The 26,173-nt window shown below is 39.5% G+C and overlaps 1 protein-coding gene across 3 annotated transcripts in view; it reads right to left on the bottom strand.

Moving 5' to 3' along the window:
- Positions 1 to 519: 519 nt before the first annotated feature.
- Nlrp14 (NLR family pyrin domain containing 14) overlaps positions 520 to 26,173 on the bottom strand; it is a 33,830-nt gene continuing 8,176 nt past the window's right edge. Inside the window, exons 2-11 of one of the 3 annotated variants that reach the window (XM_005075774.3) lie at positions 20,708 to 20,797; positions 18,668 to 20,255; positions 16,472 to 16,645; positions 13,628 to 13,792; positions 10,319 to 10,489; positions 9,133 to 9,303; positions 7,688 to 7,858; positions 5,134 to 5,304; positions 1,369 to 1,539; positions 520 to 855 (exon numbers count right to left, since the gene is read on the bottom strand). In XM_005075774.3, coding sequence (XP_005075831.2) covers positions 723 to 855; positions 1,369 to 1,539; positions 5,134 to 5,304; positions 7,688 to 7,858; positions 9,133 to 9,303; positions 10,319 to 10,489; positions 13,628 to 13,792; positions 16,472 to 16,645; positions 18,668 to 20,255; positions 20,708 to 20,783 — 2,991 coding nt within the window. In that variant the 5' untranslated portion in view covers positions 20,784 to 20,797 and the 3' untranslated portion in view covers positions 520 to 722. The remainder of the gene's footprint in view (positions 856 to 1,368; positions 1,540 to 5,133; positions 5,305 to 7,687; positions 7,859 to 9,132; positions 9,304 to 10,318; positions 10,490 to 13,627; positions 13,793 to 16,471; positions 16,646 to 18,667; positions 20,256 to 20,707; positions 20,798 to 26,173) is intronic. The other 2 variants (XM_021230471.2, XM_021230470.2) reach the window with 2 other exon arrangements.

A 26,173-nucleotide genomic window follows, 5' to 3' on the forward strand; every position in this document is an offset into this window, starting at 1 on the left:
ACTCCTGGAGTCCAGTTATGGAGAGGGAGGAGTGATGAGCAAAGGGGTCAAGACCAGGCTGGAGAGACCCACAGAGGCAGCGGACCTGAACAAGAGGGAGCTCATGGACCCCAAACTGATAGCTGAGAAACCAGCATAGGACCGACCCAGACCTCCTGAATGTGGGTGTCAGCTGGGAGGCCTGGGCAATCTACGGGGCCACTAGGGGATACATACTGATCACATAGTGGGATGCTCTCAGCCTAGACACACAGGGTAGGGCCTAGGCTCTGCTCCAAATGATATGACAGACTTTGAAGATCCCCCATGGAAAGCCGCACCCTCCCTGGGGAGCAGAAAGGGGATGGGATAGGGAGTTGGTGGGGGACAGGAGAGGAGAGGTATGAGAGGGAACTGGGATTGACATATAAAATAGGCTTATTCCTAACTTAAATAAAAAAGTAAAAAATAAATCAAGTTCATTATCCTTCTAAAGTTTTTAAGCTCCATAGCCAATAAAAACATTTGACACTTAAAGCATTTTGTTGGTTTTGCTTTATTTACTCAAACCCCTGTGTGAAACACAACAAACATTTTACAGAGAAGTGTGTAACCCATCCCTAATGGAAATGTAATTTAGTATCCCTGGATATAGACCAGTATTTTTTACATGTGAAAGACCACTTGGAGTTATGGTTTTGTTTTGTTTTGTTTTTTAATTTTTAAAGGCACATAAAGGTTCTTCAGAAATACTGCCACCAGGACCCACTTTCTGTATTACAATAGTATGACTCAATCACCAGTTTTGAATCGTTCATTCTTAAATCATTCAGAAGTTTCTTGATTTTCTTATTGCAAATGTCCTTTTTGTTCAACCTGAAAAAAAATTAACATTTTTTCCACCTTATAGAACTTCAGGAGAGGAAAAAAAAAAAGAACCTTCTTGGCTAAGGTAGGGAATTTAACATTGATGGGGAATGGAAATGAGAGATATGATGAAAGAGATGCAAAGTGAAGTGGCATGAAGAGAAAAATTACAATTACCAAGGGCTCCTGGGAGCCTTTGTCTAGGGAGGAGAATAGGCAACACACTCCTATTTACTATACTGGGCACTGTGTCAGTCCCAAGTTAACAGATCTTCATAATGATCCTATGGATAGATTTTTTTTCAACTGATCCATTTTACAGATGAGAATTCTTTACAGACACATTAGGGCATACCCCAAGTTGAACAGAGGTGGGGCCAGAACTCAAACTGAGGTGGTCTCGGTTCCAGACCAATCTACCAGAATGCAGCTGATTGATTCTGAGGGCATCAATAAAAGAATGGCTACCTAAATCCCTCAACACAGGACATATTCCATTATGAGAAAAAATTGAAAACTTACGCTAAAAACTTAATTTTGCATCTTGAAGACTTCAAGACTTTACATAGCTCTCTAATTGTGTCATAACTGAGTGCATTCTTCATTAAGTTTATTTGTACCAAACTTTGGTTTTGATAAAAAAGACTTAAGAGATCCTTACAGCAAACAGGGCTGAAACCACAATTTTCCAATCTATAGGGAAGAGAGAAAAGAGAAAAATGACTTTATTCCATGACATAGGACAAGCACTTAAGAGATCTGTGAACTCTGAAAAATGATTTTCAAAATTAAAAAGACATATGAATATAGAGTAAATCCACAGTCTACAGAAACTTAACATAATTAGAGATTTGTGTGTTAAACATACCCTTTCTGATATGAATTGCAATTGATAATCATAAGTCCATGGAATTATGCAAGAATACTACTATAAAACAGCTGAATTCAATTGTGTCTGTGTGGTTTTTTTTTTGTGCACAGACACACAAGTGTACAGGCACATGTGAGGTCAGAGAACACTTCTGTGGAATCCATTCTCTCTTTGCAGTCTGAGGATGTAGTCTGAGGAGGCAGATTGAGGACAGGATCGCCCCTTGGTCTGAGCATTGGTACAGAATTCTCTAGTGGCTGGCTGCTCTGCTTCTCTTGACCTTTAAGCATTTACCCCAACATCTGACTCAGGGTTTTTCAGTATTAAGAGCGATTAGAACTCGTGCTACAATCATTAATCAAGAAAATCAGATTCAGTGTTTAAGAGCACTAGCTGCTCTTCCAGTGAACTCGTGGAGTTCAAAGCCCAGCACCACATGGCAGCTCACAACTAATTCCAGTTCCCGGGGATCCAATGCCCTCACACAGGCATACATGCAAGCAAAACACAAATGCATATAAAATAAATTATGTATCTATAAATTATATATGTAATTCTATAAATTATGAATATATTGCATATGAATTATACAATATATAATAAAATATATATGAAAATACACAACAAATTTGCTATAAGGCCTATTCGATGGAGACCATTTTCTCTATTGAGGTTCCTCTTTTCATATAAGTACCGCGCATTAACCAATTGTGCTACTGGAGCTCCAGAGGTTCCTCTTTTCAGATAACTCTAGCTTATGCCAAGTTGACAAAATATGTAAATGAAAACACCAAACACGATGGTGGGTAATAATTTGGGCTATGCAAGCATGGATAGCCCATTTCTAATACCCAGAATGCACATTTAAAAGCCAGACATGTAACTCCTGGACTACAAAGGGCAGAGACAGGATGATTTCTGGGGCTGCTCTCACTGCTAGCCTAACTCCAGCTTCAGTGAGAGACTATCTCTGAGAGACTCACTCTAGGAAATAAGATAGAGAATGATAAAAGAGGAACGCCTGTTGTCCTCCTTTCCACATACCGCCCCCCATACACAAAGAAATTATACCTTTGTCAGGATAGTCATAATTCTTAACCATACATTTTAAACTCACTGCCTTTCCTCCAGATCAGAATAGAGGCATAATTAAATCAACCAGCTATCTGATCAAGAGTCCTTGTACAAGCCAATGATGTAGGAACTGACTAAATAACTTAAACAAAACCTTCTGCACAAGATATTCTCCCAAACCAACTAATTTTAATTGCACTTTTGCCTCTAGTTTACCCAGCCATAGAAATAATTTCATGCTTATATAGATGCTGAGAATATAAAACTGCTTCAAAGTTGCTACCCATATGGAAACCACACTAATGTGATTACACTAAAAACAAAATTCAACATGGAAAAGAGTCACACTGATTATAACACAAGGTACAGGAATCACAGCAAGTGCATTTTAAAACAGAAAGCACTAAGAGCTACCAGTAATTCATTGTGTAACAGTCACTTTAAAATTCTCAGGCTTGGTGGTACACTCCTATAATCGCAACACTAGGGAGGCAATGGCACGTGGGTCATAATGAGTTCCAGACCAGCCAAGACTACATAGTGAGATCTTGTCTCAAAACAAGCCTCCCCACACACTGTGTATAAAATAATTGTGCAGGACAAAGCTAATGCAGTAATTTGAGGGAGAACTGTAGCCTTACACATACGTAATAGTAAAGAAAAGCAAAATATAAGATCAGCACCCCACCCAAGAGTTTTGAAAAATGGGAAAATAAGCCTATGGAAAATAAAAGAGCTAAAGATTAAAGAAATAGGAAGTATCAATGTTACATTATTTAAAAATTAAATAAGATGCAAAAGATCCAATTGCCAGTATTAATAAAAGTCAGTGTATAGACTTAGAATTGTAGCAGATAAAATACTAAATAATTGTTAATAAGTTACAGCATTTAGGTAAGATGGATAAAATATATCAAAAAGGACTCACTACTGAAAACCCAAACATTTTTAAATTTAGCTCTAGAACCAAAATAATTTAGATATAAAATTAGTTCCACCAGAAATTTTTTTATTTAATTCAAGGAATAATCGTAGTCTTATAAAATTTTTCTCAAGAAACAAGGGGGATAAATATTTTTGAACTAATTTTATTAAATTAGTATAATATAAACAAAATTTAATGAGAACTGCACAAGAAATTAGAACCTAATCTTTTATAAGAAAAGATACTGAAATACGTATTTTTAGGAAAATACAAGGTATATCAAAGAAATCTCAGCCAAGTTGGTTTTAGGTCCTAAAATATAAGGATTTGGTTCTAATATAAACACTTGGAAAGTACCAAGAGGGAATAAAAGAGCTAAGATTATCTTGAAGAGGAAGATGGGAAAATTTGTTCTAGTAGGTACCAGAACTCGCTGCAAAGTTGTGTTCACTACAGTGCATCACTGAGGTAGAACTTCACACACTGGCTAATGGAGAAGGATAGAAAACCCAGACACAGATCCATACACCAGCAAAAGCATGCCTGATAGACAAGTTGTCCCTGACAAGCAGGGATGAAAGAAAAAAAAATCCTTAAATCCTGCTTGAGTAAAGAGGGTGTATAGAAAGACACTAGATTGGATCCTACTGCCAATCATATTTTAAACATGTATTTACTGTGTACATGCACATGGGGGACAGGTGTGTGCATGCCACAGTGCTCAGACCATGTGTGGCGATCAGAGGAAAACTTTCAAGAATTGTTTCTTGCCTACAACTTGGGTTCTGAGGATTGAATTCAGGTCATTGGCATCAGGTACCTGTATAGACTAAACCAGCTCGCTAGCCCTCCAACTATATTTTTAAAGGTTGATTAAAGACCCCAAAGCTTCATAATTCATGTTTGGGATTAAGGTAATTAGTGTTTCAGACTCCTGCCCACAAAGTATAATCTCTTTGACTCGGTGATCAGAGGTGAAGGCAAATTAGCAAATCTCCAAGTTGAGTAAGATATTGAACAGTCTAGGACTGAAAGAACATAATCATATAGAAAAGGACAAGAGATAACAAGCTCCTTGAGATCTTGGCATTCTACAGAAAAAGTCTTCAATTTAATATGAAAAAGTAATTCAAGGACATTTGGAATATCTGAACAATGGCAGACCATGGAGGACCCAAAACAGATTAATATTTAATATTTACCTATCTGTGGTATTGAGACAAACAACAAAGGTGAAAAGATTCTGTAACAAAGGGCATACAAACGACAGTCCCATACATTTGAAACCCAGATCCTTATTTCTCAGAGTAACTTACCTTCTACCACCATTTACTTTTCATTCCCCACATATAAAATTACCTTTACCTTCACCAACCACCAAGCAAACCTTATTTTTCCAATAAGAAACTGAACTTACCCGAGCCTTTGAATACGGCACTTTGGATTTTTTAAAGCTTCACACAGAATATGCAGGCCAGCATCCATTAAGTTGTTGTTCGCAAGGTCTAGGCTCCACAGGTTTGGGTTGTTCACAATAACAGAAGCCAGATCCAGACAACCCTCACTCGTGAGAACACAGCCCATCAACCTACAGGAAATATATTAGAGGAGGAAAGAACTATTCAGTAGCAAGACTGAACTAGGTTCTTCCAGAAAATGACTGCCTTCACTATGATACCATATCAACATATGGAATATACTCATCATTAGACTTTATTTTTATGTCATCTGCATTTCATATCACTGGATAAGAGTGTCACCTTCATGTCTCTCAGCATTAGACTCCCCTTTTTAAATTCCCAATTCTTATAACAGAGAACTAAATGACTTCCCTAAGGCCTATGTATTAAGGTGAGAAGCAGAGCAAAGGTCTTACATATACTGGTCTCTTAGAAATTCTGTTTTTGTAGTCATAAAAAGGCATTAGGCTTAATAATTGTATCCATTAAGTAAGCCATTACAAGTTGAGAAAAGATCAAGGAAATTCAGAGTAGCCCACATGTATACCCTATCCTGAAGGATGTGAGGGTGGGTGCTTGTAAGAAGTCAAAGGAAACTTATTTGAGAAAAAACCTGAAATTAGATACTTAAAATGTCCAAGGTGAGGCAAAGCATAATGGTAAAAGGGTGTGGTAGGTAATATGTCTTAAGAATTACACTATTATATAGAGAATATTACCCTAAGAAACAGAGAAGGTAAGGAACGTACAGGGGGAAAGGTTGCTTCCTCCAACCAGGCTCCACGTGGGTAATGTTTCTTTCTATCACTTCCCCAGAGAACCTCCTGCTAATGACCGAGATTTCAACATCTAAACTTTTGGAGGAACATTCCAATTTCACACTGTAACAATTTTCGTTATTCCGTTCAGTGAGGACAACACTTCTGTGGATGTCAAGAACCTTAAGTTAATAGTTTAAGCAATGCTGGGCTTATGGGGCTGAAAGATGGCTTAGTGATTAAGAGCACCATCTGCTCTTCCAGAGGACCTAGGTTCATTTCCTGGCACCCACATGGATGCTCATAGCCATCTGTAACTCCAGTTACAGGGCTCAAACACCCTCTCCTGTCTTCCATAGATATCAGGTATACATGTGGTACAAAACATCCATACACAAAATAAATGATGGATTTATATGTCTAAGAACTCAATCAAGAAAAGCTCTAGTGGGGAAGAAGGCTGAGATTGCTCACCTCAGTCTTATTCCACTTTGGACTTCATATTACATGGGGAAGTATTAAATATCCTAAGGCATTGAAGCAATCCATGGGATGATTTAAAGTAAAGATCTCTGGAATAGTACCAAGTAAAAGGAAACCTCAGTTCTTGTCTATGCATCATCAAGTAGCATGTATATAAGCCACGCATATGTGTGCCTATTTGCTCACAAAGGAATGAAAATGGCTTGTTGTAAAACTGGACTTTAGGTCAAGGAAGTGGTGTCTTCCTGTATCAAGTGCTCAAGAAACAGACAGGAAAAGGTGGTTACTTTGAAGATATAGCCTGGCTGCACAGTGAGACTCTGTCTCAAAACTATAATTCAAAATTAGCTGAAAAGTTACCTGGAAAGTGCATTATAAAAAGGGAGATAAGAGATTTCAGGACACATAGGAATAGGAATCAGGAAGCAGGGACTAACCAGGGGAAGCAAGGAAACTAACTGGAATAAGTATAGGGCATTAGGGGGGACCAATGGGGGCAAGGAAACAAATGAAAACAGTATAATGACATATGTATGGAGAAGAACCCCCATTACTTTGTATGGAAACCTAAAAATTTACCTTAAAAGCTAATTGTAGGATTAAAAAGAAAGATATAAATTCTAATCTCAAAAAGTTAAAATCCCTTCCAGCTTCTTTGAATACTGACCTAACAGGAAAATTAGTTTAAATATAAACCTGAGGGCTGGAAAGATGACTCAGTGGTTAAGAGCACAAGCTGCTCTTCTGGAGGACTTAATTCAATTACCAGCAGTGGCATGCAAGCTCACAACTGTCTTTGTCCCAGTCCCAGGGGATCTAGAGTCTTCTGGCTTTTGTGGGCACCAAGCACACACATCCAAGCAGGAAAAACATCCAGCATATAAAAATAATAACATGGTAATTTAAAAAATTAAATATTGTTTGAAAAACAAACTGGAAAGGAAAGCTAGTAGAAGTTAAGTTTTGTGGATATAGTCAGACAACAGATCTGCTAGGGCACAATCAAAACTAACATGACTCCTGTTGAGTCTGATGCATCTGGACTCTTTACCCCAGGGAAACGGATCATGGCACCACAGTTATCTGTGGCTTTCAGTTTTGGTTCCAACCAGTCTTCTTTAGCTTGGCTTCAACAGAATGAGAGAAAAGTCAGGTCTGTCCTCTTTATCCGGCACATATCTCACTGAGTTCTTCCTTTCATCTCTCCCCTGCCCTCCAAAGACAGCTCCCAGTTCAGAAGTACAGGACAATAGAGTCACAGAAAACCTACTCGAGTTCCTGAAGAGTGCAGGTTGGATCCTGAAGAGCACGACACAGAAACTTTATTCCACTGTCCTGAACCCTGTTTGATCCGAGGTCCAGATGTATCAAACTCCTGTTTTTTTTAAGAGCAGTGAAGAGAAACTCACTACCAACCTGAGAGAAATCGCAACCCCTCAACCTACAAGGAAGCACAATATGAGGAAACATTCAGTTAGTCTCTATCATCCATGGAAGGTCTCATACCTGTTGAGATCAGATCAGACCTCTATTGCCAGCCTGTTCCATGTGAGTCACTTAGGTCTATATCAAACTGTTGTAAATTGGACTCACAGCCAATTCCAATGTCTGTTTCCAGTTTTTGGAAACGGGATCTCAACTCTGCAGCACAGGCTGGTCTTCTCACTATAGCACAACTCAATTGTCCTGCTCAGTTTCCCTAGTTCTAGGGTTGCAGGTGGGAACCACACCTGTCTCAGCTTTTCATACTACAAATCAAGCAGCAATCTCGTTGTTTTCCTAAAAATACATACAGGACCTCTTGCAGAAGTAGTTACATGGACTAGAGGGGCAGGCATGAGGAGTGCAATAGGAATAAGCTAAGTATTCTTTGTATTTACTAGTGACATTTTTAATCAGTAAAGATACATGTGGGGATGGGAGTGGAGATTGGGTGGCAGACTGGGGGGCATAGTGGGGGGTTGGGGGGAGGGGAGGGAGAGGGAGCTGGGATTGACATGTGAAGCAAGCTTGTTTCTAACTTAAAGAAAAAGACATGTTGTATCAATACTTTTGATATAACATGCCTTACATATGGGGAAATAAGTATAACCCTTACAACAAAACTAAAATGTTAAATTCAGGATAAATTTGGAACACTTTAGCATGTTTAAAAGTCAAAATTATGAGATGGTAAAATTGCATTTCAAAAAAGGCACTTCTAGTTATGATAAAAAATCTTAGGATTCACGAGGCAGAATGACTTGCAAAAAATTTATATATCTGTGCTGCGTTAATGTAGTACATGCCTGTAATCCCAGCACTTGGGAGACTGAAGCAGGAGAATTGCCAGATTCAATACTAGTCTAGACTATATAGCAAATTCAACACTAGTCCAAGTGACACAAGAGCATACCTTAAACAATTTGAAAATTTAATAATCTGTAAATTACCATAAAGTTAGAAATAAAGCAACAAGCTAGGTGATTATCTTTAGTATATAAAGCATGTATGATAATAATCAAGTATGACATAGAAAACATCCAGAAGAAACTGAACTCTTTGAAGAAACAATTCCTAGACTATATAAAGCTCTAAATATCTGCAAACATGCTAAGTCATTTAAAAGGCACATTTTAAGATTTTATTTTAATAGTGTGTATGTATATGCATATGCAAACATGGATATGCATTCATTCTGAACTACGTTGTATTGGGAAGATGGCAGACACTCACACAAGGCTCTGCAGAGTGCACTGTGGATGTTTCAAGGCATCGCTGAGCAACTTTATGCCCTCATCTTTCAAGAAGTTGTTTGCCAAGCATAAATGTGTCAGTCTCTTGCTTTTGGTGAGAGCCAAGGAAAGAACCTCACACACAGCTTCTGTGAGGCCACAGCTTGCTAAACTGAAGGAGAAACAGATGCAAAAGGACCCACTCATCAGTTTCCAACCGTCTTGCTTTACCTTATAAGGAAATTATCTGATACTTATACCAGTCACTTTTTCTGCAGAATCAACCTGGGTAGACATTTAAGTTGTGAATTCCATTGTAGCTTGGTACAGGAGAGAATGAAACAAAACTGGAGAAGTCTAGAAGAATTTGAAAACTAAAAATAGGACAATTATTTTAAAAACTAAGTCCCCCCTCACACACACACCCCAAGCTCAGGAAATAGTCAAATTGGTAAGTCCTTGTCACACAAGCATGAGGATCTCCAGGTTTGATTGTCAGCACCATGTAAAAAGAATGTGGCTCTAAACCCATTTCTGGGAGGTTGGAGACAGGGAGATCCCTGGGATTTGTGCTGATCAGTCAGCATAGCCTATTCATCGAGTTCCAAGCCATGACAGACGGTCTCAAAAAAAAAAAAGGTGGATTCTGAGGAACAATACCCAAGGTTGACCTCTTAGGTAATGACCTCCACATACACAGACATGAATTTATACATAGTACCTGTGCAAACACAAGTATTGAAAATGCCTCCCCATGTAACACACACAGACACACACACACAGGGAAGTAGGGGAGAAGGGAGGTGGAGAGAGAGAGAGAGAGAAGGAAGACAGAAGAAGCAGGGAGGGAAAGGAAGAGGAGGAGAGGAGAAACAGAGGCCGAGACAGACAGAGAGGCAGACAAAGAGGCAGAGACAGAGGGCACCTGTGTGCATGAGGGGGTGGGAGGGAGGCACAGAGACAGAAGCCTGGAAAAGGGACATCTGGACACATAGCCTAGTTGGTATTGTATGCTTACCATATTCAAGGTTCTGGGTTTAATCCCAGGACCAAAAGAAAAACAAAACAAAACAGAAAAAGTGAGTACAGGAAGAACTCTGAGGATCACTCAGAACTGATAACCATGCCAGCTAATGTTACCCCACATATCCCTATCTACTTCATAAATTATAGGAAAACTAACTCACGACAGTCTCTCTAGGCGACAGTTGGGGTTTTCAATGATCTTACACAGTGACTGTCCCCCGTTATCTGTCAGATTGTTGGTAGACAGATTGAGAAATACCAAGCTCCTACTCCTGTTGAGGGCATCTGATAGTTTTATGCAATGGATTGCATTCAGGGCACAGGATTCCAACCTGAAAAGCAATACAGAGACGGTAAAATGACACATTTCGCAGAATCACAGCCTCTGCTTACTCAGCCAGAGGCAGGCAGTCTCCCACTTTTGGAGATCTTGGCTGAAAATTCAGCTTCCCTACATAAAACAAAATATTTAATAGCACATGACCCTGACAGAGTGCTAAGTGGGATGAAGAGGAATCACCTTTCTCATCCCTCAGAGCCTTAAAAATAGGAAAATAATTTTAAATCCACTAATATTTTTCATCAAGAGGAGAGAGGAGTTTCCTCCACCTACAACTCAGAAGATAAAAGTATGATTGCTGTGTTTTAATGTTGTACACAGATTTGTAGAGCAAAGGTCAACCACAAGTCAGGAGCCAGAGTCTCCCATGGGTTTTTATTCACAAGTCAATCCACATTTTTTTTGTTTTTACGAGACAGGGTTTCTCTGTATTGTTTTGGAGGCTGTCAGTCCAGCCCAGCCTCGAACTCAGAGATCCGCCTGCCTCTGCCTCCCAAGTGCTGGGATTAAAGGCGTGCGCCACCACCGCCTGGCTAATCCACACTTTCTAAAGGACCTAAGTTGGCTTTAATAATAATAAAAGCTTTATTGTAAAAGAATTTGTACATAAAAGGAAACATCACCCAGTGAGGTTAGTTAGATCCAAGTTCTTTATATCTCAGTGAACCTCCAGAGTTAGAATAGGTTTTAAGAGTGAATCCAAGGGGACACTGCTCAGCTGGCAGAGTGTTTGCCTAGCATGCACAAAGTCATGGGTTCTATCCCCACTACTGCATTATAAAATAGAATGAGAATAAGAAGCAAATCAGAAACAAAACTGCTTCTGAAAGAGAGTGCACATGTGGGGTCCTTCTAAAGACCTGCACAGAAGCCTGTGCAGTGATGACAGGGCTGTGTGCCCAGGCACGTGTAAGAGTGACAGAGCATTCTAGGCATGCCCTTTATTTTGTTGTCACATTTTTAAAAGCAGAGCCCACATCCCAAGCCTTCAAGTAGTACCTTTTGACTGGCTACTGGGTTCCCTTCATCAAAAGTCAGGGTTTGTATCAGTGGGAACAGGAGCAACTCTGTGTCATCCTACTATTTGTCACTGTGACAAAATAACTAACAACTAAGTGGACTAAGATTTGTCTTGTTTGTGATTTCAGAAGATTCAGTTCATCATGAGAGGGAGGGTGTGTCTAGTGGCCAGGAAGGAGGGGGAGGAAAGAATGGGGTAAAAGAAAGGAAGAAAGGGAGAGAGAAAGAGGGATAGAGGGACTCATGTAGCTTTGGTTGGCCTGGAAAAGGATGGCCTTACCACTCAGAGATCCACCTGCTTCTGATGGGATTAAAGATGTGTACCTCTATACTAGGTTTTCTCTGAATATTTTGGGAACCAACCTGTTATGAAATATACAAATAAAACACCTACTAAGAGAAAGACCTAGTCTTTCTCCTCTTTAGATAAAATTTAATTATAGCGAAACATTCCCGTGAAAGTTACTGATAATGTGTGCCTTTTCAGTATGTCCAGGTATAAGATCTGAAATACTCCTCTAAAATTTAAACTTTTCTAGGATATTTTATCTCTACATTTGCAAACTTCTTACAATAAAGGATCCTAGTTAGCAGAGAAGCCTGGAAAGTACTGCTTTCCAACATTTTCATGACTCACATAATAAAATCAGAGTAAAATAGCAAAACGCAATTCTAAAATGTTCCTCTCAGCATGATCTATGCACAAACCAGATCAAAGGGACACACATACTGTCCAAATCTAATGAGATCCAGAGAAAACAGGAAGTTGGATACCATCCTACACAATCTATTTAGATGAGGCCTACAAGACTAGTGACTATAATACCCATGTGACTACCTGCATTAGGGGAACAATTGCACTTCCATAATGTACTGTTTTATTATTGCAAATTTAGATAACTTCTGACAGAACAGTCACTGTTGGCCCTATTAAGTTATGTCACAAAGTTTCCCACTTGAAAACTTACTATCTAGATCTATATCAAGCATCATCAATAGAAGACATTCAAATCTCAACAGAAAGGCGGTCTTATCAAGTCCTGCTGCTTTTAGTGCCGAAGCTTTTTAGATCTACAGCCAACACTGTAAGAACATCTTTCCTACCAAATAACACCAGATTTTTCTGCTGTTGATATTTCATTTTTAGACACAAGAACCAGTGGCATGCATCTCACTTGACATCCAGATAACACAGGTTTAATCCTAAATCTACTTGCCTGCTGGTTCTATCTCAACCTGATCAACTTACAACTGTATGCAACCCATATTCAATAATTGCTCATCAACTTCTGAGATGTGCCACATTAAGCGAATTTCAGCTTTTAAAACCCGGCTAAGACTAAAAAAAATTCCCAGTGGTCACAGAATTTACTTTCCTATTTTAAAAACCAGGTCTTACTCCAAGTTTTGTTACTTCTCTAGTACCTGGATTTTAAGACTTTATGTGTGGGAAGCAACTTACCTTAGCGCTTCATGCAATAAGGTTCAGTTTTGACTCAAAGATTGTCCAGGAATTATAAGAATTTAAGAAGAATCTATTTTTCTGATTTTGTGTGTGATAAACTAACTGACTCACTAGGTGATAAGAGTTTCCTTAAAAGCTGTCATCCAATGTACAGACCAGGTATAATGCCCAAGGCTCTCCTACTCCTAAAGAGCAACTGAGGGCCATGAATAAGAGGGACACTGCATGACAGTGAGTGCACACCTTGGCAATTGACAGTTGCTACACTGTTCTTTCTCAGCCTTCTAGGCTTGGTTCTGAGCCACAGTTAAAGAGAATAGGAATTCATTAATCAATAATCAAGTACAACACAGCTTTCTCTGATGCTGTTTTTTACTGCCATTAGTCAAAGACACAATATACCCCAGACCTGAATAAAAATGTTAAATGTTCATCAGTTCTTGGTCTGTCCCCTCCTTTCATTTGGGAGACACAGAATTATACAATGACATATTTTATGAGGAATGAGTGAGCAGCCTTACTGAAGAAAAAATTAACTAGGAAAAGTAGGCTTCCACTAACTATGCAGCACTATGAACACCAATTTCAGATTTCACCTTTTGTCTATTGGGCAGACAAAAAGTTATAAAGAAAGCTCAAGCTTACCTCAGCACCCGTAATTTACATTTTTGGGATTGCAAGGCTTCACATAAGCTCCTTAACCCATTGTCTTCTAAGTTGGCATCTTTCAGGTCGAGATGTGTCAGGGTATGGCAGTTAGTTAAAAAGCGAAAATCCTGACAGCTATTCAAGAAGCAGACAGATCCTAACCTTCAGAAGAAATATATAGAGAGTAGTTATACAATCATCTCTACACATAGTTTTATCATCCCCTTCCAATTCTTACTCTCATCTCTTATCTGAATCCAAGTTTCTCACACTGTAGGTAAGGTGCCCAAACACAGTTTCAGAGAACTATTGAGAAAAATACAACATATGTTTGGATTTGTCACCTGACCAGTGGTGTTCTCATTATTTTGACCTCACAAAATGGTAACATCGGGAAAGGTACAGAGAAGCCTCTGAACTTTTAGGAATGACTACCACAGTTATCAAGGTCCCTACAAATACTTCAATGACAATATTAACAATACTTAAGTTCTTTCCATAATCAAAAGTGAATGCACAATTAAAATCAGCTATCAGATGTATGTCATTATGAACATAACACTGTTGCAGGCATGATGCGATTCTGTGCTTATATACAGAAGCAGTATAGAGAACAAATACAAAGGTCATCTTCCAACTTTTCTTCACTTCCTTCTAACAGCATTTGTATTTCACATACTTGATTCTCCTGCAGTATCTGGCCTGGCCCTGAATTCAACCTCATACTGTACCCCAACTACTACCCCTGGAGAACACTTCCCTCCTTTTCAGCTCATTACTTAGCATTCCCCCTTCCTCCATACCTTTATCCCCAAGGACCCACAAAAAAGACTTTTACCCATTTACAGAGCTAACCATCATAAATATAAGTTGGAAGCAATTGTTTCAGGGGAAAGGCATTTAAACATTAAAGAGCCTAAGACTGAGGTCACCATGGTGTCATCTCTTGGAGGGATTCTTCTGTTTAAAAGACACCATTAGCCAAAAGGTAGCATTAGTTAATATTTGCACTAGTGACATTTGGGGAAAGACAATATGAGGGAGATGCTTAGAAAGGAGTGGAAAGATCTCACATATCCAGTGGCCTCTCCTCATCTACAGGTTTAAGTGATGCTTAATCTGAGGCAAGAGCTCACAATGAGATTTTTTTTTGCTTTGTTTTTTCGAGACAGGGTTTCTCTGTGGCTTGGAGGCTGTCCTGGAACTAGTTCTGTAGATCAGGCTGGTCTCGAACTCACAGAGATCCGCTTGCCTCTGCCTCCCAAGTGCTGGAATTAAAGGCATGAGCCACCACTGCCTGGCAACATGAGATTTTAAGGGAAAAATTTGGCAGGAAGTTACTCTCTAATACAACATCTATTTTGGTGATATTAGGAACAAGGATGTATACTTTGTTTGGTGCCAAGTATATACAACTAACCAGAAAATAGACATTAAGTACATGATAGGCATTAAATAAAGAGGAACATATAGATGGTTCTAGTTCCCAGGAGAGCCAACAGCAAGTGATATGCAAACATGCATATTTGAAGTGGAGAGAATCTGGCATCAAATTCAGATTTTAGGACTGACAACAGTAAACATGGGAGCAGGTGAGCAGCAGGTGGAGCATTCACATACTATAGGCATAACTGTGTTGTAAAACTGCTTAGCATATTCTTAGCAAACATATCTATGGACCAGATAACTCATATTTTTACCAAAGAAGTTTAAAACCTCACAAAGAGCTAGATACTATTCACAGCAGCCTTATTCACAATAACTGAAATTTGGGGGTGGGGGAGCCACATGGGAGTTTTATTAACAAGACAATGAACTAAAACTTGCAATATAGCCACACAATGCAACGACAATGCCTATCAACAACGAAAACAAACTAGCCAAACACACAAAGAAAGTTCTATAACATTTTATTGAAAACAGACACAAATGCATAGTGTGTTAGTTAAATGGTTCCTATAATGAAACAAAGCAAGCTAGATTAGAAAATGATTGAGTGACATGAGAGCACTGAATAGGAAGGCGTAGATGGAACATCTTCATTGGAATGTTCTACCTTATTTTGAGTGCTGCCTATAAAGATGTTTATGATTTCCATTAAACTTGTTACATTTAATAATTGATTTTATCAAATATAAACAGTTCAAAAGAAAATAAATATAAAATTCTGTGTCATGTCTTTGTAAGTACTTTTGTGACCTAAATTTAAGGTCTTAGTTCTATGTCATGCTTCATCTACAAAATTCCTAATGGAGTCTCAAAACCACGTGCCAACAGCTTCTACAACCATTGCCATCTTTCTCAAAGCAAATGAAATCATGCTCCCATATCTTCAGGCATCTCAGTTTTCACTTTCTTGGAATGTTTTGCACAATGATGGTATATATAGCCACATATCACTGAATGAAAAAAGATTTTATTTTATATCACTTTGTGACTTTGACCTTGTGCAAACAGGAAAGACTGTCTGTACACGTACTAACATGGATCTGGGTCACTAGGCAACAGGGTGTTATGGGACCACTATTGTCCCTCATTGACCAAAAAGTCTTTGTGTCAGATAGCTGCTTCTACTTTTACTACTGATTTCCACTAACAAGTAAGGGTGAAAGACATAGCAAAGAAAAACAAACAAAAACAAAACAAACAGACAACAAAAATCAATGGGAATACTCCATTAAAATTTCGCAGGTGCCTGGCAGTGCTGGCTCATGCCTTTAATCTCAGCGCTCAGAGACAGACCAGAGAGGATTTCTGAGTTGGAGGCCAGCCAGGGTTACCAAGAGGAAATCCTATCTAGAAAAACTGCGCACACAAAACAATTCCCCCTGTAAGACTTACAGTAGTTTTTGTAGTTTACATCTTGTGTGACTTAATTCTTCATTTAAAATCTTCATCAATGATTCATCAAGTCTGCTTTCATACAGATCCATTTCTCTCAGGCATTCATTTTTATGAAGCACAGAAAACAGATCTTGCCAGTATTTCATGATTCGAGCAACAGTATCCTTGAGGCTGTGTAATTGGAAAAAGGAAAGACCAGCCACCTTTGACTTAGAAGATGCTATTGGATAAAAATATGCTATGAAAGAACATTAGGTGCATTTTTTTCTATGGATAGTCCGCCAGACATCTTCTCTTTTGTCATCTATTTTCTCAACATGTATGTAACAAAAACTAGAGACTTCATTTTGGAGGGAGAACTGCAGGATGAAAAACTCTGCTCTACATATCTGTGTATATGTTTTTATTTTTTATTCTTTTGAGACAGGGTTTCCCTGTATATCCCTGGCAAGTCTAGAATTTGCTACATAGACCAACCTTACCTCAAATGAATAGATATGCTTCTGCCTCTGGAGTGCTGAGATTAAAGGTGTGGTCAACCACATCCAACCTTATGTGTTTGTTTTCCTCAAGGTGTGCATGTGTGTGTATGCACTCATATGTGGAGGTCAGAGGGCAACCTCAGGTGTTGGTCCTCATGGGTAGTACTTTGTTTCTGAGACAGGTTTTCTGACTGGCCTGGAAACTTCCAAGCAAGTTATGCTGGCTGGCAAAGTGAATTCCAGGGACCTAACTGACTCTCCCTCTCCCAGCACTGGGATTACACATGCATATCACTCTGCAAAGATGTGTTTAGGTATTCAAATGTCTCAATGCATTTACAGTCTGTTGAGAGAATCCTTTCCGCCAGCCTAGTTCCAGAGCCGCATCAGTCCCAAATAAACACACAGGAGGCTATATTAATTATGAAGCTGTTGGCCTTGCTTTTTCTTACTGGCTAGCTCTGACTTAAGTATTTACCCCATAATTGTTAATCTAAGTATTTCTCTTACAGGAGCAAAGTTTCCGGGCTTCTTATCCCTATGGCAGCTACATCTTGACTCTCTATGTTTCTCCTACCCAGTGTCCTCCTGGACTCCTAGTCCCACCTATCTTGCTTCCCTATTGGCCAACAGTGCTTTGACATATACACAGGACTTCCCCAAAAAACCGTCTTAAAGCTTTACCAACTGAACTATCTACCCATCCTTCTGTATGGTAGTGAAATTGAAGTGCAGGAGGCTGGTATGTCACTTAATGGTATTATCTAGCATGTGTTAAGATGGTGAGATTTTTGAGTTCCAGCTTTGGGAAAGGAGAGTGTAGTGAATGATGCTGCAGAGTGGTGGACTATGACTTGAGGTTTTATTTTGTGAAAAACATTCAAGAGGTTCCTATATACAAATATCTTAGACATATAGTAAGCCATAATGGAATAGAGGAATGAAATTATGTTCTCTTAACAGAAGAACTCTCTTCCAATTATGACAATGGAATAGTTTTTCCAACAGAAAAGTTGAAAGTCAAAGACTTCTATATAATCTGTACATATAATCTGTATATATAATCTGATGGTGACCTCAGTCTTGCCTACCCCTTCATACAAACTCAGCTTTTTCATAAATCAAATTGAAAAAGATAACATCTACCCCCATAGGACCAGTAGGAGATCAAATACATCATACATCAAAAATGACTGGCACCTATATGAGCAACAGTCAGTGCATAATAGTTACTGTTCAACATATGTTTGAATTAATAATTATCTACTTATTTTCTAGAAAAACACCTATATATCTCAGTTGTGGAATCTTTGAAATTGTAACTTCATAGGTAGTTACCTATGTAAGAGTTCACAATTCTGTAGGCATCAGAATTAAATTGGCTAATATGTTAAGCATCTTGCTCACTATATAACTATGAAACAGAATAAGTCCTTAATATTAGTTAGGTATAGAAATTCTGTAATTCAGGTCTTCTTACAGGTTTAGATAGGAAGAATCAGAAAAAAAAATCAACCTGATGAAAGGAATAAGGTAAAATCATATATAAAACAGCAGAGTTTAGGAGTGTATAGGACAGATGACCTATATATATTAGCTTCAGCAAGAGATTTCTAGATGGATTTTTCTTAAAATAATTATTTTACCTTAGTTAAGCACTGTTTCCTTCTGTAAATCTTCTTCCTTCCCTACTAGTAAACTGGGCACTTACCAAGTTTCAGCTGTGGGGTTTAAGTCCAAAAGATTTCTTAACTCTGCCACTGCAGTCAGTTTAATAGTTTCCAGAGAGTAGCAGTACTTAAGGCAGAATGAATATATAAGTAACTGAGTTTCTTCCTCAACCCTCACATCAATCCTTGTGAAATAGTTCAGTGCACGAGTTATGAAGTCTCTATCTTGAGTCTCATATAGACAGGGAAGCAAGTCTGGAAGTGTCAGCGGTGACGGATTGATGTCATCTTTTTCTAGTGTTTCCAAACACATAAGTAACTCCACTTTGATGTCCATGGATATTGTAAATTTGAAAGTTTCCTCCAGTTGTCGTACTCGGTCTTTATTCAGTAGACCAAACATAAAGCATTTCATCTGCTCCAAATGAGGGTTGTGAAAACTATTGCTTTCAAGCAATGAATACAAGTCTTCAAAAGATTTTCTGGGATAGTCCCTTTTTTCTGGATTCTGTATTAACAAGTAGAACAAAGCCGCAAAAAACTCCTGAACATGGAAGTGAGTGAAAGCATAGCAATTTTCATACTCTTTGTCCTCCTGAAGCACATTTACATTCAGGAAAACTGAGAGGTCATCTCTAGTTAACTCATTCTTTCTAAGATTTTTCTTGTAGAGTATGTATTTCATAGACCAAATGCCTTCAGCAGCTGCCTGGCACAGGCTCCTCAGTAGTGTTTCATTGGGCAGAGTAATACAGCTCTCATCCACCTGTGAAAATAAGCTGCAGATATAGTATGTAAACAGAGCTGTTGTGGTCTGGCAGATGTCTGCAATATTACCACCTTTCTCCATTTGCTCCTTCAGACAAGTACAGATCACCTGACACATGTGGTAGACATGGCACATGTTGAAAAGCCTCTCATTTTTTCTTATTGAACAGATCGCATCCATAGCCCATGTCTTATCTTTCAACAAATGGTGAATGTAATCCATTCTTGAAATCTTAGACAGTCCTGGCAGGTTTACACAACGAGGGTTATGCAACAAAGGCATCAGTCTCTTCCAAGCTGTGGATCTTGTTGTTACTACTAAGAATGACTCAGGAAGCATCACTTTCCTCAGCAAACTGCTAATAAGAAAGGACACTGGGTGCTTCTGGTTCCAATCTGAACATAGTGCAAACTCTGGCTCTTCAAAGGAGAAGTCCAGCTCATCAAAACTATCAATCATAAAAAGGAGATTTCTGGGCTCAGACAGAATCTCTTCAATGGGGCCTTCAGAGCTAGGCCAGTTGTTGGATATTAACTCAACAAAGCTTTTCTCCTTTGATTGGCTAACTTCTTTCCCATTGAGATAAAAAACATAACTATACTGCTGGCAGATATTGCCATCTGCCCATTCTAACATTGCCTTTCTCAACAACGTTGTCTTCCCAATTCCAGCAGCTCCCTGAAGGATTACTGTTTGTGTGAACGTGTAAATTTTGATATCCTCAAACATACGTGTCAACAGCTTTTGGTCTTTATGAGTAATTCCATGATTTAAAATTGCAGATTGGCCAAAATAAGAGCTCTTATCCCATGTAATATAAAACTTTTCCTTTATTATAGTTCTGTAGTCTGCTCCATCATCTAAGTCAGTTAGAAAAGAACCAAAGACACACATGATCAAAACTTTGAATTCTGTTTAATTTCAGCATTAAGATTCTCACTGCCCAGTCATCTCCTTCTCTCTGCCCATCCCTCCTCATTTCTCTGTTTACCCCCTCCGTTTCTCTCAGACACAGAGGTATTAGGAACTGAACCCAGGTCTTCTGGGTGAATGTGTGGGTGACAAGCACTCTTAACTACTTAGCTATCTCTTCACCCTCCTAGACTAACTTTTGAATAGGCATTTGTAAATACTGTTTTCTTGATGTCTTGAAGTCAGTATGGTTTTGATTTTGACTTTGGTCATAATACAGTTTTATTAACTTTGAATGATTGAGAACCGTGGTTCACTGGCAGTAAATTGTTCAGGTAAATAACGGTCCTTAGGGACTAACCCTGCCACCATAAAGCTACAAGAACATACAAAAACTGACCAAAGACTTTGTCCTCAGACAGCATTTCCTCCTCAGGAACTTGGTCTCCCATCATCTCAACATCCTCTGGCGTCATGATCTTTGCTGTCTCTGCAACAGGTTCCAAGAACATCATGAGATTTACAAGAACTAGAGCTTTAGAAGTGGTTAGAACGGGGGCCAGAATTCTTCTGCACTGTGATGTTATGACCATCTGGGTTTTGTAAAACTAGAACCGAGAACTTTAAGCTGTGGCAGGTTAGCCAAGGGGAAAATGTGTTACAACACTGGGATGGACCTCTTGTCCTCTCTGTGCTCTACCACCAGGCATGAAGTTCCCTTGCAAGTTCTGACTTCAAAGGGATAGAAGTGGAGTTCAAAGGAGATAATGTGCATGTACCCGTACACACACACACACACACACACACACACACACACACACACACACACACTATAGTCTTACATCTAAGATTTCACATAAGAATCACCAACAGTACTTATTTGAGTTTGCCTTTTTAGCCCATTACTCACTTTCAGCAAATATGTTGATCATATCTGAGATGCTTCAAAATTTTTGACTTGATTTCTAGGTTAGGCACGGGTACATTCAATTGGAATCACTCAATTTCTTAGATCATTTTAGAAGGTATATGCAGATGGCTCATTCCTAAGACCTAGTCAGAGCAACAGCATTCCACCCTGTTCTGCTTCTTCAATGTTTGTCAAATGATCCAGTGTTCCCAAGAAAACAACTGTGCCTACTTGCAGATAGCTCCTGAGCATCACATTTGGACTCTGTTTTACTCTTCTTACACATATCCCTCAGGTTCATCTTGCTAAATATTTTGAGGGCCACATTCCAGGCCTGCCCTCTTGGATAGTTTTTGCTTATCAAGTAAGCCAGTTTCCTCCCACTTGGCCTTCAGTGAGGCCTGGGGTTTACATTCACCTTTAGGAGTAATTCGAATTTGTTTAATCCCTCATTGTTCTGCTAAATCAAATAAAACAGCCCAAATTCAGAAAAGGAAGAATATAGCATCAATGTGTCTGAATTCAGTTTTGTGGGGGAAAACTAATTTTACTACAGAATTAATGGCACCCATGGAAGAGTGTGAGTAGAAAATTAACTCTATACATACAGATTAATCCAACATATATTTGCTGTGATCCACTGTATAGGCTCAGTAGTGACCTCAAATATTCCATATGTTCTATCATAAAAGAGCCCTTGCCCTCCAGATAGAGAAGCAGGTAGATTAACTGCAGATTTTTACCTCTTCCTCTTCTCTAAATCGAATTCCCCCAGTCTCATCCCCAGCTCTGTATCTGACTACCTGCTGTGGCATGCCCTTCCTTCCTGCCTCCATCTCCAGGAGAATCAGAAAGATCTCCAACCTTCCTCCCCACTCATCTGTTAACCTAGCCTACAACTCCAGCAGGCATTCCCTGGGAAGCTTCCAGCTAAGAAGCAAGTAGGCCAGTGAAGCAGGCAGTCAAAAGCAGCAGGTCTTCACTCTCCTTCCTCTCCCCTATATCCAATCCCACAGTTTCATATCCATCTTGTTAGCAGATAACCTCTTATGTTCTCTCCTTACTCTCTTCCCCATTCCCAGAGGACTACAGTAGATCCTGGTGGAACACTCTGCTTTCCCCTCCCATGGAGCCCATTTTGCACCCCCCACCATCTCATCCTAATTCCTAAGTTTAGTTCCAAATACCTAGAAACAAATTTTACTCAGATCTCCAATCTACCCAGTGGCAGGATCTGAGAGGAATTCCTTACCAGGAAACAGTCAGTCACCACATGCTCCAAAGAAAAGAGAGGTCAACAGTAACGAAGGAACAAAACAGCCATCCAACAAATCAACACCAGGTATCTGCACCTAGAATCTCAATCAGCTCAGACCCAGATTCATAGACTGTGGCATGAAAAACACAACCAATAACATTCAGGACAATTATGTCTCCACTAGATCCCAGCAACCCCAATATAGCAGGCGCTGAAGACTGCAACACAAGGCAAAGACCTTAAAAAGCAGCTTTATGAAGGAATAGAAATCCTAAAAGAGAAAAAGAAGAACACCCTTAATGAAATCCATGAAAACCAAAGAACAGTGGAAGGAAGTGAACAGTCTAAGATCTGAACATGGAAATAGAATCAAAGAAAACTCAAACTGAGGGAAATCTGGACATGAAAAACTTAGAAACTCAAGCATTAGAGGAAAGCCTCATCAACAGAGTAAAAGAGATAAAAGAGTATCTCAGGCATTGAAGACATGGTAGAAGAAATGGATACCTTGGTCAAAGAAAATGTTAAATCAAAAAAATTTTCAGGCACACTATTGAGGAATCTGGAGCACTACGAAAAAAATTGAAGATAGCAGGAACAAAGGAAGGAGAAAAAACCTAAGTCAAAGACAAAATTTTATTAAAATCATAGAAGAAAATTTCCCTAACCTAGAGAAGGAGATGTCTATCAAAGTACAAGAAGCATGCAGAACACTAAATAGACTAGGCCAGAAAAGAAAGGCCTTTCAGCACAGCACAAAACGAAGACTATTAAAAGCTTCAGGGGAAAAAGACCAAGTAGCTTAAAGACAGACAGATGTACACACACACACACACACACACATCACACACATACACAAAGACACACACAAAGAAACAGACACAGAGAGAGAGAGAGAGACACACACACACGCCCCCAGACACACGCCCCCAGACACACGCCCCCAGACACACGCCCCCCCACAACCCCAGACAATGCCCCCCACAACCCCAGACACGCCCCCCACAACCCCAGACACACGACTCCCCACAACCCCAGACACACGACCCCCCATAACCCCAGACACACGACCCCCCATAACCCCAGACACACGCCTAATAGTTGTCAGAGAGGCTTTATCCAACAACTGAGGGAAACAGATGCTGAGATTGGGGAATCCTGCTGAAGAGGGCAAGAAAACATTGTAGAAGCCAAAGAAGTCACGGACACCACAAGAAAACCCACAGAATAACTATAACCTGGGTTCATAGGGGCTCACAGAGACTGAACTGACAACCAAGGAGCCTGCATTGACTGACCTAGGCCCTTCTGCATAAATGTTACAGTTGTGTAGCTTGGTCCTCTTGTGGACTCCTAACAGTGGGAACAGAGGCTGTATCTGACTCTTTTACTCACTACTCATCATACTGGAATACCTTGTCCAGCCGAATACATGGGAAGGTGCTTAGTCTTACTGTAACTTGATATGCTATGTTTTGTTGATATCCATGGGAGACCTTAATAGAGAGGTAGAAATAATGGATTGGGAAAGGGAAACAGAGTGGAAAGGGAGGGGAAATTGCAGCCAGGATAGGATGTAAAATAAGTAAGCAAAAGATCAGGGGCTGGAGATATGGCTCAGTGGTTAAGAGCACTGGCTGTACTTCCAGAGGTCTTGAGTTCAACTCCCAGCAACCACATGGTGGCTGACACCATCTATGGTAGGATCTGATGCCCTCTTCTGGCACAAAGGCATACATACAAATAGAGTACCCAAATACATAAAATAAACCTAAAAAAAGAGTATCTTTAAAAAATGAAAGATTGGATTACAGGCAGGCCTGTAGGGCATTTTCTTAATTAGTGATTGATGGGGGAGGGCCCAGTCTATTGTGAGTGGTGTTATTCCTGGGCTGGTAGTCCTGGGTCCTATAAGAAAACAGGATAAACAAGCCATGAGGACAAGCCAGTAAACAGCACTCCTACATGGCCTCTGCATCAGGTCTTGCTTCCAGGTTCCTGCCGTATTTTGAGTTTGTATCCTGACTTCCTTTGATAATCAATAGTGGTATGCAACTGTAAGCTAAATCAATCCTTTCCTCCCCATCTTGCTTTGGGCATGGTGTTTTGTAAGAGCAATAGAAACCATAACTAAGACAGGACAATTTGAGAGGTAGTATTGAAACCTAAAATAGTAGAAGTTTCCTAAAATACATACATATGTGAAGGTGATCTAAATGAAATCACCAAATAGTCAGGAGACAACACCAACTTGACATCTCTTGCTACCAAATGAAGCTTCCAGTGGCAGGAGTGGGTTACATCTAGTTGAGTTGTTGGCCAAAGTATTCCCATAGAAACCCCCAAACAACTCAAGGCTGTTGCCAGAGACTGTAAGTTGCTTTCCACAAACTGATGGCAAGTTCCCATTTCTGAAGACAACATCTATACAACTCACTGAACATCAAGAAGGCAAGCTTATATTTACATAGATCTTTCACCCTTGTGTTCCAGCATCTTCAGAACAGTAAGCTACTCTGCACACTGCCAAAGGAGAAACAAACACAAACCCACTTATAAACCCTTTGATCTACAATCTGTCCTGCCTGTCAGATATGTTAGGTTAGGGCAATGGTAGACTAAGGCTTGGGGAAGTAATCAACCAATATCTGATTTGACTTAAGGCCTTCTCCATGAGATGGACCCTTACCTAAAGCTTCTTGAGTGACTAAGGACATGAAACTTGATAACCTAAAGTCATAGAATATAAACAAAACACCTCTGCTCTAAAACAAAGGAATATATCAATAAAATGATTCCTATAACCTTCTGCTATACTCATGAGTGCCTTGCTTGCTATCATCAGAGAAGTTTCTTCCTGTAGTATATGGGAACAAAATACAGATACTCAAGCCAGACAACACACAGTGAGAGACCTTGGGATACTCAGGCCTAAACAAGATTTCTCTATCAAAACCCTGTCCTCAGGATCAGGGACCCCTACAGAAGAGGGGACAGAGAGTGTAAGAGCCTGAAGGTTAGAGGACACCAAGGTAAGGCCCTCTAATCAACAGAAGTGAAGCACATATGAACTTACAGAGACTGAGGCAGCATTCATAGGGCCTGCCCAAGTCAGCATCAGATGGGGTCCTAAGGCTGAAAGAAGTGGACACATGTTCTCATCTTTAATCCAGAATCTATCTGCAATTGATAAATACTTAGAAATAAAAATTTAGTTTTCTCCAAGGGAGTCTCAGTGGGGAAACAAACTACTATTAAGGGTAGACTACAAGCCCAGAAGTGGATGGGCAACAGAAAATGAACTCAATGGCATCTTTGGAGGTTCTTGGTCTCATCATGTCTCAGATATTTTTTTTAAAATGTTACCTTATTTTAATTTTAATTTATTTATACATGTCTCTTTTTAATTCCTACAGGTTCTTTGCAGATATGTTATGGCTTTAGTTTAGTGTTTTGATGTTGATTCCGGAGTGTGAATAAGAGGGCCTTTTCAGCTATATCTGCTTCTTGTACCTTTTCTTGGATTCTTCCTATTATTTGTTTTGTCATATTCAAGTGCATTAGTTTTTATTATAATTTAATTATCCCTAAGATGCCTATCTGTTTTCAAATGAGAAAATGAAGGGGGTGGATGGGGATATGGGGGTGGGTGGGGAGAAACTAGGAATTGCAGAGGGAGAGGAAACTATACTCAGGAT

This window comes from Mesocricetus auratus, unplaced genomic scaffold, assembly GCF_017639785.1.
Source record: "Mesocricetus auratus isolate SY011 unplaced genomic scaffold, BCM_Maur_2.0 Super-Scaffold_4256, whole genome shotgun sequence".
Lineage (NCBI taxonomy): Eukaryota > Metazoa > Chordata > Mammalia > Rodentia > Cricetidae > Mesocricetus > Mesocricetus auratus.